The 14,479-nt window shown below is 46.8% G+C and overlaps 1 protein-coding gene across 9 annotated transcripts in view; it reads left to right on the top strand.

Moving 5' to 3' along the window:
• Positions 1-10,363, top strand: part of fbrsl1 (fibrosin-like 1) — an 886,448-nt gene extending 876,085 nt beyond the window's left edge. For 7 of the 9 annotated variants that reach the window (XM_061907119.1, XM_061907121.1, XM_061907120.1 and 4 more), the window contains exons 18-20: positions 1,958-2,041; positions 2,688-2,931; positions 6,270-10,363. In XM_061907119.1, coding sequence (XP_061763103.1) covers positions 1,958-2,041; positions 2,688-2,931; positions 6,270-7,536 — 1,595 coding nt within the window. In that variant the 3' untranslated portion in view covers positions 7,537-10,363. The remainder of the gene's footprint in view (positions 1-1,957; positions 2,042-2,687; positions 2,932-6,269) is intronic. The other 2 variants (XM_061907123.1, XM_061907122.1) reach the window with 1 other exon arrangement.
• Positions 10,364-14,479: the final 4,116 nt, after the last annotated feature.

Here is a 14,479-nt window from a genome sequence, read left to right as displayed (position 1 = left end):
ATTTATATAGCCCCAAATCACAAATGTCTCAAAGGACTGCACAAATCATTACGACTACAACATCCTCGGAAGAACCCACAAAAGGGCAAGGAAAACTCACACCCAGTGGGCAGGGAGAATTCACATCCAGTGGGACGCCAGTGACAATGCTGACTATGAGAAACCTTGGAGAGGACCTCAGATGTGGGCAACCCCCCCCCCTCTAGGGGACCGAAAGCAATGGATGTCGAGCGGGTCTAGCATGATACTGTGAAAGTTCAATCCATAGTGGCTCCAAGACAGCAGCGAAAGTCCCGTCCACAGGAAACCATCTCAAGCGGATCAGCAGCGTAGAGATGTCCCCAACCGATACAGGCGAGCGGTCCATCCTGGGTCCCGACGAGCGGTCCATCCTGGGTCTCGACTCTGGACAGCCAGTACTTCATCCATGGTTATCGGACCGGACCCCCTCCACAAGGGAGGGGGGGACATAGGAGAAAGAAAAGAAGCGGCAGATCAACTGGTCTAAAAAGGAGGTCTATTTAAAGGCTAGAGTATACAGATGAGTTTTAAGGTGAGACTTAAATGTTTACTGAGTGTTGTTAAAAGAAAAGGTGATGTAACACAGTGGTGAACATGCCCTTTCCCAACTACTTTGGCTTGTGTTGCAGCCATGAAATTCTAAGTTAATTATTTGCAAAAAAAAAAAAAATATTTATGAGTTTGAACATCAAATATGTTGTCTTTGTAGCATATTCAACTGAATATGGCTTGAAAAGGATTTGCAAATCATTGTATTCTGTTTATATTTACATCTAACACAATTTCCCAACTCATATGGAAACGGGGTTTGTACAATGTGCATCAATGAATATTTTTAGTTACTCAGACAGCAATGTGTTTATATAAGTTTGGACTGGGGTAAGTTGTTTCTTAATGGGGAAATACGTTAATGTCTCTTGTTTTCATGTCGGCATTTAAACTACCAAGCTGGCCCCAGTTAGTTTATGGGTATATCAAAGTGGAGGTTATGATGTTTTTATTGTAAAAAAGTAATACTAACACTCGGATGTTAGGACACGGTTATCGTTATTAACAGTGTGTGCCAACTGTCATCATGGAGACACTCATTTACCTCCACATTTATGGCATTTCATTGTCCAACCTCACACAAACATATTAGAATTGGACTGTCTGTGAATGTAGCTTGTTGTTACAACTCCATGCACTTGATGGCAACGTAACCTTCCACCTGCTCTGCCAGAGAATAAAAAGACGTAGCAAGAAGGAAATGTGTTGCCAACTTAGTGACTTTTGTCACTGTATTTAGTAAGTATTCTCTAGCGGAAATTGGCCTCACCTGGTCAGACATTTGGACACCATTGTTTGTTGTTTGCCATGAGAGTTGTTTGCCACTTCTGATCTGTTAAAAAAGATGTTGCTGGCACTGTTGTTTAGGAACACAAAATTGGGTTTTCATTTTTCATTATTATCTCTGTACTTTTTTGTGTGGGGGGTATTTTCCGGTGTTTTGAACCCCCGTGGATGCTGGCTGGGTAAAGCCTGGTGTTCCCCCCCCCCTCCCCCGCACGGTGAACATTATGACCAGTGTGAACACACCCTTCCATGTTTTCTGTCCCCCGCCCCCCCCCCTTTGCCTTCTCTGCTGGTTCCCAGCACGCCCGTGGGCCCTAAGCGGCGTGGGCGCTCCAACACCGGGCGGGGTCACAGACGCCCCGCAGAGAGGCTCGGCCACTCTAGTACGAGGAGGCGGAGAGTCGGGCTGGCAGCGCTAAACAAAACAACAACCGAAAAAAAAAAGCTGGCTTGTAAGAAAAAAGCCGAGCGGAACGGGTCGGTGTGGTGGTGACCGCCGCCCGCCGCCCGCCGCCCGCCAGCCTCGAACCCCCCCCCTCCCCTCCCTCCTCCACCCCCCCCCCCCTTTTCTTTCCGCTAATCCCTGTTTGGCATTTTGCAGATCCTTTCAGTCGCTCCAGTTCCTTTGGCGGCCTCGGCAACCTTTCAAGCAGTGCCTTCGGAGGATTAGGCAACCCCTCGCTTGGTAAGCGCTGGCCCCCCCCCTCTGCTCCTCCAACGCTGGCCCTTGTGGTCTGTAACATAACGGGCTAGGACCAGGGGTTAGACCACAGGCAGGGACTAGGCGGGGGAGGAGAAGATTCAAGACTCTCAGCTCTAGCTTGCGTGCAGGCCTCCTCTTTGTCTCCCCGACGGCCGGGATCTAATCTGGCTCGGGTTTTTTGCCAACAGGTTCTCTGTTGCTGGCAATTGGAATATGAAATATTTGAGAAGGAGCGGTGTCTTCCCACCCCCAGCTGCCTTCTCCCTCTCGCAGCCTGCCTTCCCCTCTTTCTTTTCGCCCGTTCCTATTTTTTTTTGAAAGGATGTGATTGGACTAGACGTGCCTCGGAATGCTAAGGTCTCCCTTGGCTTCCTGCAGCCCTCGGCTCCAGGGGGCGAAGGACTCATTCAATGCAGGGAAAGCGAGGCCATTATCAAAAGGAAAATGAGTTTTTTAACCATGGGGGAAATGGCTTTAACCTGTAATTCTTTCAAACAGTGAACCCACGGAGAAAAATACAAAGGCAGCTTTTGTTGTTGAGCCTTTTCCTGCTTTGACTTTTGCCGAAAAACCTGCAAAACTGAACTGACGGTCTTGTCCTCCTCCTCCTCCTCCTCCTCTCTCCCAGGGTCCAGCAGCATGTTCGGCAGCAAGGAGGGTCCCGGAGGAGGACTGCCCCCCTTCGGCAGCCCGCAACACGACACCTGGAACAGGCTCCGACGCACGCCGCCGTCTTTCCCCACGCCGCCGCAGTGGCCCAAGATTGCGGAGGCTGAGAGGAGCAGCTCCGTCAGTAGTCATGAGCGAGAGAGGGAACGGGAGCGAGAGAAGAGAGACTCCTCCGTCGGGAAAGAGGAGAAGGATAAAGACAGGTGAGCTCGTTACAAGCATCCAATCAGATTCATCTGATCAGGTATGCTGCCTTACAAAATATATATATACATATATATATATATATATATATATATATATACATATATATATATATATTAGTACAAAGTATAGGTTAAACGATTTAAAACAAGTTTTCCTTATTTTCATGACTATTCACACTCAGGGGTGTCCAAAGTGCGGCCCGGGGGGCCATTTGCGGCCCGCAGCTAATTGTTTACCGGCCCGCCTCACATTCTGGAAATGCTATTGCAAAAATAAAAAATAGAAAAAACATTACAAAAAGTGGAATGAGGTGAAATCTAACGAGAAAAAGTTGGCCTGCAAATTATGTGAACGATGACTATATATATATATATATATATATATATATATAAAGTGTATATACATACACTGTATATATATATAAATATATATATATATATATATACATACATATATATTTATATATATACATACATATATATTTATATACATATACATACAGTATGTGTGTGTGTGTGTGTGTGTGTGTGTGTGTGTGTGTGTGTGTGTGTGTGTGTGTGTGTGTGTGTGTGTGTGTGTGTGTGTGTGTGTGTGCGTACGTGTGTGTATGTATATGTGTATATATATATATATAAGTGGCTGGGGAGAGGGAAGTCTTGGCTTCCCTGCTTAGGCTGCTGCCCCCGCGACCTGACTTCGGATAAGCGGAAGAAGATGGATGGATGGATGGATATATATATATATATATATATATATATATATATATATATATATATATATATATATATACATATATACATATATACATACATATATATTTATATACATACAGTATGTGTGTGTGTGTGTGTGTGGGTTTGTGCGTGTGTGTGTGTGTGGGTGGGTGGATGGGTGTGTGTTTGTGTGTGTGCGTGCGTGCGTGTGTGCGTGTATACACGCTCACACACACACCCATCCACCCACCCACAATAACAATTAGTTTTAGATGTAGCTTTCTGCAGGATTTAATTAATATATTTCATAATATTTTAGGACGCAGGACCGGCAATAAAAGGTATAGCTTCCGGTTAATTTGGTTTATCTTTTAGATTGTATTTGAATAAATATGCAATCAAATCAGTGTGTTCGACACCTTGCTTATGAAAAATAAATCACACTTCATTTTCTATCATACATTTTATTCCCTAGGGACGCAAATGGTATTGATCCGGGGGAATGACCTAAAAACCGCCTCTAAAGATGTACGTGGTACACAAACCAACAACTTAACAGTTTACCAGTCAATTTGAAATATATAATATATTTACTATTTATTTGTGAACGACTTTCCCTGTCGTTCGGGTTCCATGGACCACTCAGGAAGGACATGATCGCTTGAGCAGATTTGACTCTCGTTTATTTTGCAATAAGATTTCTCTTGCCGGGTTGGATCGCTTTTCAGCCGCCGTCGTCGTTCTTGTCTGCTCTTTGTTTTCGCTGCTGCCGCTCTTCATCCGTCGTTGCAGGCTCTCAAACTCATTCTGCCCCGATCTCTCCTCCTTCTCCCCTTTTATACAGCGTAAGGAAAAATGTTAATCGTGTGCCGGTGCCCGATCCACGCACCTGAGTTAGATTGCGGCGTTGCTCCCGGCACGCCCCGCCTCTCCGCTCAGCCGCATCCTCCGCCTCCTTGCTGCCATCTTGGGCAGGGCTCCAGTGTGCTGCCCCGCTGCTCGTTCGCCCCTTTTATTTTAACACTATAACTGCACAGAAAAAGGCAAACAAAAGGCGCGCACAATGACGGTACAAAAACTTGGCTGTGAAACCAAAACTTGCACTAAGGCAAAACTATGAACATAAAACAAACACTTGCACTGTGGCATAAATAACGAGAAAACTTACTTGTAACGGAACGAGAAAGGGACATGGATCATTGGCATGGATTACAAGGTGCGTAGCAGGTGATGGAGGGCGAAAGACGGTGGTAGAAGGTGATGTTGCCAGCACGAACAACAGAAACAGACAGGCTTAAATAGCAGTGACATGATAAGTGAAAACAGCTGTGCGAGTGCAAAACGTGAGGCAGGTGAAAACTAATGGGTAATCATGGTGACAAAACAAACCAGGAAGTGCAAAAACAGGAACTGAGTGTCCAAAAAACAAAACATAATCACACAGACATGACAGAAATAGTCTCAAAGCACTTTGAGTACCTTGAAGGTAGAAAAGCGCTGTACAAGTATAACCCATTTACCATTTATATAATACTTGGCTGTGAAACCAAAACTTGCACTAAGGCAAAACTATGAACATAAAAAAAAAAACTTGCACTGTGGCATAAATAACGAGAAAACTTACTTGTAATGGAACGAGAAAGGGACATGGATCATTAGCATGGATTACAAGGTGCGTAGCAGGTGATGGAGGGTGAAAGACGGTGGTAGAAGGTGATGTTGCCAGCACGAACAACAGAAACAGACAGACTTAAATAGCCGTGACATGATAAGTGAACACAGCTGTGCGAGTGCAAAATGTGAGACAGGTGTGAACTAATGGGTAGTCATGGTAACAAAACAAACCAGGAAGTGCAAAAACAGGAACTGAGTGTCCAAAAAACAAAACATAATCACACAGACATGACAGAAATAGTCTGAAAGCACTTTGAGTACCTTGAAGGTAGAAAAGCGCTGTACAAGTATAACCCATTTACCATTTACATAATACTTTGCTGTGAAACCAAAACTTGCACTAAGGCATAACTATGAACATAAAAAAAAAACTTGCACTGTGGCATAAATAACGAGAAAACTTACTTGTAACGGAACGAGAAAGGGACATGGATCATTGGCATGGATTATAAGGTGCGTAGCAGGTGATGGAGGGTGAAAGACGGTGGTAGAAGGGGATGTTGCCAGCACGAACAACAGAAACAGACAGGCTTAAATAGCTTGAAAACAGCTGTGCGAGTGCAAAACGTGAGGCAGGTGAAAACTAATGGGTAGTCATGGTAACAAAACAGACCAGGAAGTGCAAAAACAGGAACTGAGTGTCCAAAAAACAAAACATAATCACACAGACATGACAGAAATAGTCTATGAGTACCTACTTTGAGGTAGAAAAGTGCTATACAAGTATAACCCATTCACCATGTATATAATACTTGCAAATGAGATTCCAATTGTAATAAGTGAAATGTTACATAAAAAAATGTGATTATTAAACAAATGATTTATTAACACATGAACTCACAGAAAGAAGACAAAATGTGAACGGTTCCATCCGCAAATTTGAGTGAAGAGATAGTAACCTTGGCAACGTGACGTCAAAACTAAAGTCATGGTCTTGTGCTTCACAGGGATTCCGTGGATCGCAACCGCCACTCCAACCGCTCGTCTCCGGCCTCCGCGCCGGTCAGCTACCAGATCAGCAGCTTGATCCGCTCCAACAGCCAGAGCAGTGACCCGGGGCGCCATCACAGCGGCAGCGTGGATCGGGTCCGCGAGGCGGAGAAAGAGCTCCTGGAACGCCACAGGGACTCCGACGTCAAGATCAAGGAGAGCCGCTCGCCCGGCAAGGAGACGCTGGACCGGAGATCTTCGGAGGACTCCCTCAAAGCGGCTCAACGTTCTCCGTCGCCGTACTCGCTGAAGGCGGCGATCGCCGAGCAGAGTCTGAAGATGGCGGGAGGGCCTCCGCCGACGCTGAAAGACGGCGAGAGGAAAGAGCCCCCGAAAAATGACATGAAGATCAAGGAGGAGAAGAAGGAGGAGCAGGAGGTCATGGTGGTGAGTTCCGAGCCCGCCACCCATCCGCCTCCCCAGATGCACTCCTTGCCCATGGGCCAGGCGGGGAACCCGCACCACCACCACCCTCCCTTGTCCCAGCAGCCTCCTCTGCCGTCCCCACGCTGCAGCGACATGCCCGCCCACGCTCTGCACGGCGTCCCCATGGCGCACTCCCTCCCCCTGTCCATGAGCGCCATGCCTCAGATGGGCAGCCTCAACGTCCTGGACCGGGCCCGCATGGCTCCCTTCATGGGCGTGAGTCCGCTGGCGGGCCGGGAGCGCCTCCCCCACCACGCCTTCCCCTGGGACCCCCTCAGAGAGGCCTACCGCAGCCTGGACCTGCAGCGCCGCATGGACTTCCAGCTCCGGGCGGAGCAGGGACATCGCTTCCCCGGCATGTACGAGCAGGAGCGGGCGTACCGCGAGAGGGAGGCGCACGACTACTCCCACCACGAACACCTGCTGGAGGTGCGGCGCGAGCACGAGAGGATGAGGCAGCAGGCGGAGGAGCGAGAGCGCCTCCACCTGCGGGAGGAGCTAGACCGAGCGCGGCTCCACCAGCTCCACCAGTCCCCGATGGAGGGCCACCTGCCTCACATGCCTCCGTTCATGCCCCACCTCGGGGGCATGCCTTACCCCAGACTCAGCCCCTCCACCGGGCACAACGGCCTTCTGAACAGAACACCCCCGACCGCCGCCCTCAGTGCCCCCCCGCCGCTGGTGCCGGCCGGCGGTGCCAGGCCGGCCTCCCCCAGGAGGACTACCCCCCTCACCACCACCCAGGACCCGCGGGACTACTCGCCGTCTCGCAACCCCAAAGAGGTGGAGGCGCGGTAATCGGGAATTGGAAAGAAAAATGCACTCCTCTTCCCCTGAAGGGTATGATTGTACAAAGTGTCCGACGAAGCACACGCCATGAATATTTTTAGCGGAGTTTGACTACGAGAACACTAGAATGTGTCTGTTTATATCGCCCCCCCCCCCCCCCCTAAATATTTGATAACTATTAATATATTCATCAAATAACTTTTTTCAGTACGGAGTGACGAAAGAGCAGGTTTGTACATTTGCTAGCCTCCATGTGATGATGTCATTTCTATGAATTTGATGTCATTTGAGCATTGGTCACAACACCACCCGCCCCCCCCCCCCCCTGTGGGCGGAGTCACCGTCACCTCGGACACCCGGTCAAAGACTGCACCCTCAAGTACAAACCCTGTTTCCATATGAGTTGGGAAATTGTGTTAGATGTAAATATAAACAGAATACAATGATTTGCAAATCCTTTTCAACCCATATTCAGTTGAATATGCTACAAAGACAACATATTTGATGTTTAAACTCATAAACTTTTTTTTTTTGCATATAATAATTAACTTAGAATTTCATGGCTGCAACACGTGCCAAAGTAGTTGGGAAAGGGCATGTTCACCACTGTGTTACATCACCTTTTCTTTTAACAACACTCAATAAACGTTTGGGAACTGAGGAAACTAATTGTCGAAGCTTTGAAAGTGGAATTCTTTCCCATTCTTGTTTTATGTAGAGCTTCAGTCCTTCAACAGTCCGGGGTCTTGTTGTCGTATTTTAAGCTTCATAATGCACCACACATTTTCCATGGGAGACAGGTCTGGACTGCGGGTGGATCAGGAAAGTACCCGCACTCTTTTTTTACGAAGCCATGCTGTTGTAACACGTGCTGAATGTGGCTTGGCATTGTCTTGCTGAAATAAGCAGGGGTGTCCATGAAAAAGACGCCGCTTGGATGCCAGCATATGTTGTTCCAAAACCTGTATGTACCTTTCAGCATTAATGGTGCCTTCACAGATGTGTAAGTTACCCATGCCTTGGGCACTAATGCACCCCCATACCATCACACATGCTGGCTTTTCAACTTTGCGTCGATAACAGTCTGGATGGTTCGCTTCCCCTTTGGTCCGGATGACACCATGTCGAATATTTCCAAAAACAATTTGAAATGTGGACTCGTCAGACCACAGAACACTTTTCCACTTTGCATCAGTCCATCTTAGATGATCTCGGGCCCAGAGAAGTCGGCGGCGTTTCTGGATGTTGTTGATAAATGGCTTTCGCTTTGCATAGTAGAGCTTTAACTTGCACTTACAGATGTAGCGACCAACTGTATTTAGTGACAGTGGTTTTCTGAAGTGTTCCTGAGCCCATGTGGTGATATCCTTTTGAGATTTATGTCGGTTTTTGATACAGTGCCGTCCGAGGGATGGAAGGTCACGGTCATTCAATGTTGGTTTCCGGCCATGCCGCTTACGTGGAGTGATTTCTCCAGATTCTCTGAACCTTTTGATGATATTATGGAGCGTAGATGTTGAAATCCCTAAATTTCTTGCAATTGCACTTTGAGAAACGTTGTTCTTAAACTGTTTGACTATTTGCTCACACAGTTGTGGACAAAGGGGTGTACCTCGCGCCATCCTTTCTTGTGAAAGACTGAGCATTTTTTGGGGAAGCTGTTTTTATACCCAATCACGGCACCCACCTGTTCCCAATTAGCCTGCACACCTGTGGGATGTTCCAAATAAATGATAAATGGGTTGTACTTGTATAGCGCTTTTCTACCTTCAAGGTACTCAAAGCGCTTTGACACTACTTCCACATTCACCCATTCACACACACATTCACACACTGATGGAGGGAGCTGCCATGCAAGGCGCCAACCAGCACCCATCAGGAGCAAGGGTGAAGTGTCTTGCTCAGGACACAACGGACGTGACGAGGTTGGTACTAGGTGGGAATTGAACCAGGGACGCTCGGGTTGAGCACGGCCACTCTCCCCACTGCGCCACGCCGTCCCAATAAGTGTTTGATGAGCATTCCTCAACTTTATCAGTATTTATTGCCACCTTTCCCAACTTCTTTGTCACGTGTTGCTGGCATCAAATTCTAAAATTAATCATTATTTACACAAAAAAAGATCAAATATGTTGTCTTTGTAGCATATTCAACTGAATATGGGTTGAAAAGGATTTGCCAATCATTGTATTCTGTTTATATTTACATCTAACACAATTTCCCAACTCATATGGAAACAGACTTTGTACTCGAACATCGCTTTGCTACATGTTTTGCCTCTGAGATATGCAGACGAGTACATATTACCAGGTCTTTGTTCAGTCTCTGTACAGAAAGCGGATGTAAATAACCTGTTGATAGTCATCGCTGCAGAATGTGTACATTTATTAGGCTTTCTAATCGTTTCTTAAAAAAAGGAACAAAACAAACAAAAACAACAACATCTGTGTTGAATACGAACAGCTGTGTGAAGACGGGAGCCCGGAAGGATGATCTGCAATCTATGCAAAGCAGCAATGTCTCCTGGGTAAAGGCGTCACGACCACACGGCTCGGTACGCACACCTCGATATTCACCAGTGGAAGAACGGCATCATCCAGACTCCCAAGTCGTAAACTTGGACCCGGACAAGAGGGACGCTTCAAAAACTGACTTTTCTCTGTCAAACCTGTGGTTATGTGCAGTCGTTTTTTTTTTTTTTGGTTTGTTTTTTTTTCTTAGACTCTTGTATACAAAAGCAGTAGAGTTTTAGGCGTGCAAAAAATAAAAATGATTCATGGTTCATCATTCATGGTTTAAAAATGTACGGAATAAAGTTTGGACCTAATGTCACACATTTGCTGCGTCTGCCTCGTGTTTTATGTCTCCAGAAGTATCTCATGGACACAGAGAATGTCGCGAGGAGTTTAACATCATTTTAAATATTCTAATATGATGTAGTGGCAGCACGGTGGTGCAGGGGTTTAGTGTATGTGCCTCACAACACAAAGGACTTGAGTTCGATCCTCGGGATCTTTCTGTGTGGAGTTTGCATGTTCTCCCCGTGACTGCGTGGGTTCCCTCCGGGTACTCCGGCTTCCTCCCACCTCCAAAGACATGCACCTGGGATAGGCTCCTCCCACTTCCAAAAGACATGCACCTTGGGATAGGCCCCACCTCCAAACACATGCACCTGGGGGTAGGCCCCTCCCACCTCCAAACACATGCACCTGGGGATAGGCCCCTCCCACTTCCAAACATGCACCTGGGGATAGGCCCCTCCCACCTTCAAGCACATGCACCTGGGTTAGGCCCCTCCCACCTCCAAAGACACACACCTGGGGATAGGCCCCTCCCACCTCCAAACACATGCACCTGGGGATAGGCCCCTCCCACCTCCAAAGACATGCACCTGGGGATAGACCCCTCCTACCTCCAAACACATGCACCTGGGGATAGGCCCCTCCCACCTCCAAAGACATGCACCTGGGGATAGACCCCTCCTACCTCCAAACACATGCACCTGGGGATAGGCCCCTCCCACCTCCAAAGACATGCACCTGGGGATAGGCCCCTCCCACCTCCAAAGATACACACCTGGGGATAGGCCCCTCCCACCTCCAAAGATACACACCTGGGCATAGTTTGATTGGCAAAACTAAATGGTCCCTAGCGTGTGAATGTTGTCTGTCTATCTGTGTTGGCCCTGTGATGAGGTGGTGACTTGTCCAGGGTGTACCCGCCTTCCGCCCGAATGCAGCTGGGATAGGCACCAGCGACCCCGAAAGGGACAAGGGGTAGGAAATGGATGGATAATGTGGTGTAAATAGAATCAAGACCTTAAACAGATATCATGATCATAATTAAAAAATAAGTCTTTTTTAATTGACTTTCCCTAAATATGTAAAATAATTCATATTCTCTTCATGTCATATTAGGCTCCTCCCACTGCTGGTGTTTTTACTTTTTATCCAATCAGAATTCAGCTAATGTATGTTGCCATGCTGTACCAAATCTGCCTTCAGAATCAACAATGCAGGCGTCTGTGCACTGTAAGTGAAGTAACACATACAGTTGATAGACAATTGTGATAGCCAATCAGATCACCAGTTGTTGTTGTCAGTTAGGCCTTCTTGCCCGACTCACTTTGAACGTGTCCTGTCATTGGATACTCACTGGGACCGTCAGCGGATGGTAGAGCGGGCCTGCCTGCAACTTGAGGGTTCCAGGTTCGATCCCCGCTTCTGCCTTCCTACTCACTGCCGTTGTGTCCTTGGGCAAGACCCTTTACCCACCTGCTCCCAGTGCCACCCACACTGGTCAAAATGTAACTTAGATATTGGCTTTCACCAGATAAAGCGCTTTGAGTCACTAGAGAAAAGTGCTATATAAATATAATTCACTTTACTTCACACAATTTGAGAACACATACAGTTGATAGACAGTTGCGATAGCCAATCCGATCACGAGTTGTTGTCAGTAGCTGGCCTAAGGCAGATATGTAGTGATGTTATGAGCCAGGTAACATAAGAACTCCATTACCCAGCATGCCACAGCAGTGAAGAGCATGCCCTGTTGTTGAATGTAGACTTGTTTTTGACGAGCACGCTGTGGAGTAAACTTTAAGAAGTCAGCCAACAAGCCTCATCTGCATCTTTTATGATTAGACCAGACAACACATTTATATGCGAGGCCATTTTCAAGAAGGATATTTAAAGAGAAACCACATCTTGTGAGAGCATGTTGGCCAACCCCCGGAAGCTAGCTCTGCTTTTCTGGTAATTAAATGGAGAATGTTGCCTTTTCCACTCAAATAAGATGACGAGGAAGGACATACCACTGGCTCATACGGCGTCAAATGGTGAGTTCAAATATTTAATTTTTTCACTTTTGGTATGTTTTTTGCGGTTTTAATTTTGACTGCACCACATAAGATAGGTTTCAATTGCTGAAGCATTTTAATTGATTTTTAAATGCGCCAGAAAAAAGGCTGTTTTATGCACTGCTGATGTGATTCAATACAGAGTAGAGCGTAAATGTGGAATTACCTGGCAATGCTAACGACACAGAATGCTAACAACAAAGCTAATGGTTTTCGCCGTGACTGCCGACCAAGTTTTAGCAGGACAACAAACACCCGTGGTTTCTGCGCATGGACGCCCGGTTCTAACTTAGAGGAATTACCCAGGTTGCGATGAAATATTTCAAGTCGTGGCCGTGTTGTAGTGGCCGGGTGATGACAAGAACAATGATATCTGGGCTACCAGTAAGTACTGTGATCTACAGCAGAACATACTGTCCTATATTGTTGGGTGAACCGAGTAGAAATGTGAGAGTTACGTTGTAAATGTGGAATGCTAGCGACACAGGATGCTAACAACAAAGCTAATGGTTGTTGTTCTGCTAAAAATTGGACGGGAGTCACAGCGACAAACGCCCGTGGTTTCTGCGCATGGAAGCCGAGTTCTAACTTAGAGGAATTACCCAGCATGCGAAGAAAAATTTCAAGTTGTGGCCGTGTTGTAGTGGCCGGGTGATGACCAGAGCAATGATAACCGGGCTACCAGTAAGTACTGTGATCTACAGCAGAACATACTGTCCTATATTGTTGGGTGAACCGAGTGGAAATGTGAGAGTTCCGTTGTAAATGTGGAATGACCACGCAATGCTAACGACACAGAATGCTAACAACAAAGCTAATGGTTTTCGCCGTGACTGCCGACCAAGTGTTAGCAGGACAACAAACACCCGTGGTTTCCGCGCATGGACGCCCGGTTCTAACTTAGAGGAATTACCCAGGATGTGATGAAATATTTCAAGTCGTGGCCGTGTTGTAGTGGCCGGGTGATGACCAGAACAATGATGTCCGGGCTACCAGTAAGTACTGTGATCTACAGCAGAACATACTGTCCTATATTGTTGGGTGAACCGAGTGGAAATGTTAGAGTTCCGTTGTAAATGTGGAATGCTAACGACACAGGATGCTAACAACAAAGCTAATGGTTGTTGTTCTGCTAAAACTTGGACGGGAGTCACAGCGACAAACGCCCGTGGTTTCTGCGCATGGAAGTCCCGTTCTAACTTAGAGGAATTACCCAGGATACGATGAAATATTTCAAGTTGTGGCCGTGTTGTAGTGGCCGGGTGATGACCAGAGCAATGATGCTCGGAGGATGGTATGGGCTACCGGTAAGTACTGTGATCTACAGCAGAACATACTGTCCTATATTTTTCGGTGAACGGAGTGGAAATGTGAGAGTTCCGTTGTAAATATGGAATGACCACGCAATGCTAACGACACAGAATGCTAAAAACAAAGCTAACGACCAAGTTTTAGCAGGACAACAAACACCCGTGGTTTCCGCGCATGGACGCCCGGTTCTAACTTAGAGGAATTACCCAGGATGCGATGAAATATTTCAAGTCGTGGCCGTGTTGTAGTGGCCGGGTGATGACCAGAACAATGATAACCGGGCTACCAGTAAGTACTGTGATCTACAGCAGAACATACTGTCCTATATTGTTGGGTGAACCGAGTAGAAATGTGAGAGTTACGTTGTAAATGTGGAATGCTAACGACACAGGATGCTAACAACAAAGCTAATGGTTGTTGTTCTGCTAAAACTTGGACGGGAGTCACAGCGACAAACGCCCGTGGTTTCTGCGCATGGAAGTCCCGTTCTAACTTAGAGGAATTACCCAGGATGCGAAGAAAAATTTCAAGTTGTGGCCGTGTTGTAGTGGCCGGGTGATGACCAGAGCAATGATGCTCGGAGGACGGTATGGGCTACCGGTAAGTACTGTGATCTACAGCAGAACATACTGTCCTATATTGTTGGGTGAACCGAGTGGAAATGTGAGAGTTCCGTTGTAAATGTGGAATGACCACGCAATGCTAACGACACAAAATGCTAACAACAAAGCTAATGGTTGTCGCTGTGACTGTGGACCAAGTTTTAGCAGGACAACAAAC

The sequence above is a fragment of the Nerophis ophidion genome, linkage group LG07 (genome assembly GCF_033978795.1).
Source record: "Nerophis ophidion isolate RoL-2023_Sa linkage group LG07, RoL_Noph_v1.0, whole genome shotgun sequence".
In the NCBI taxonomy this organism is placed as follows: domain Eukaryota; kingdom Metazoa; phylum Chordata; class Actinopteri; order Syngnathiformes; family Syngnathidae; genus Nerophis; species Nerophis ophidion.
The sequence above is the reverse complement of the archived record's forward strand: the minus strand, read 5'-3'. Positions and strand labels throughout refer to the sequence as shown.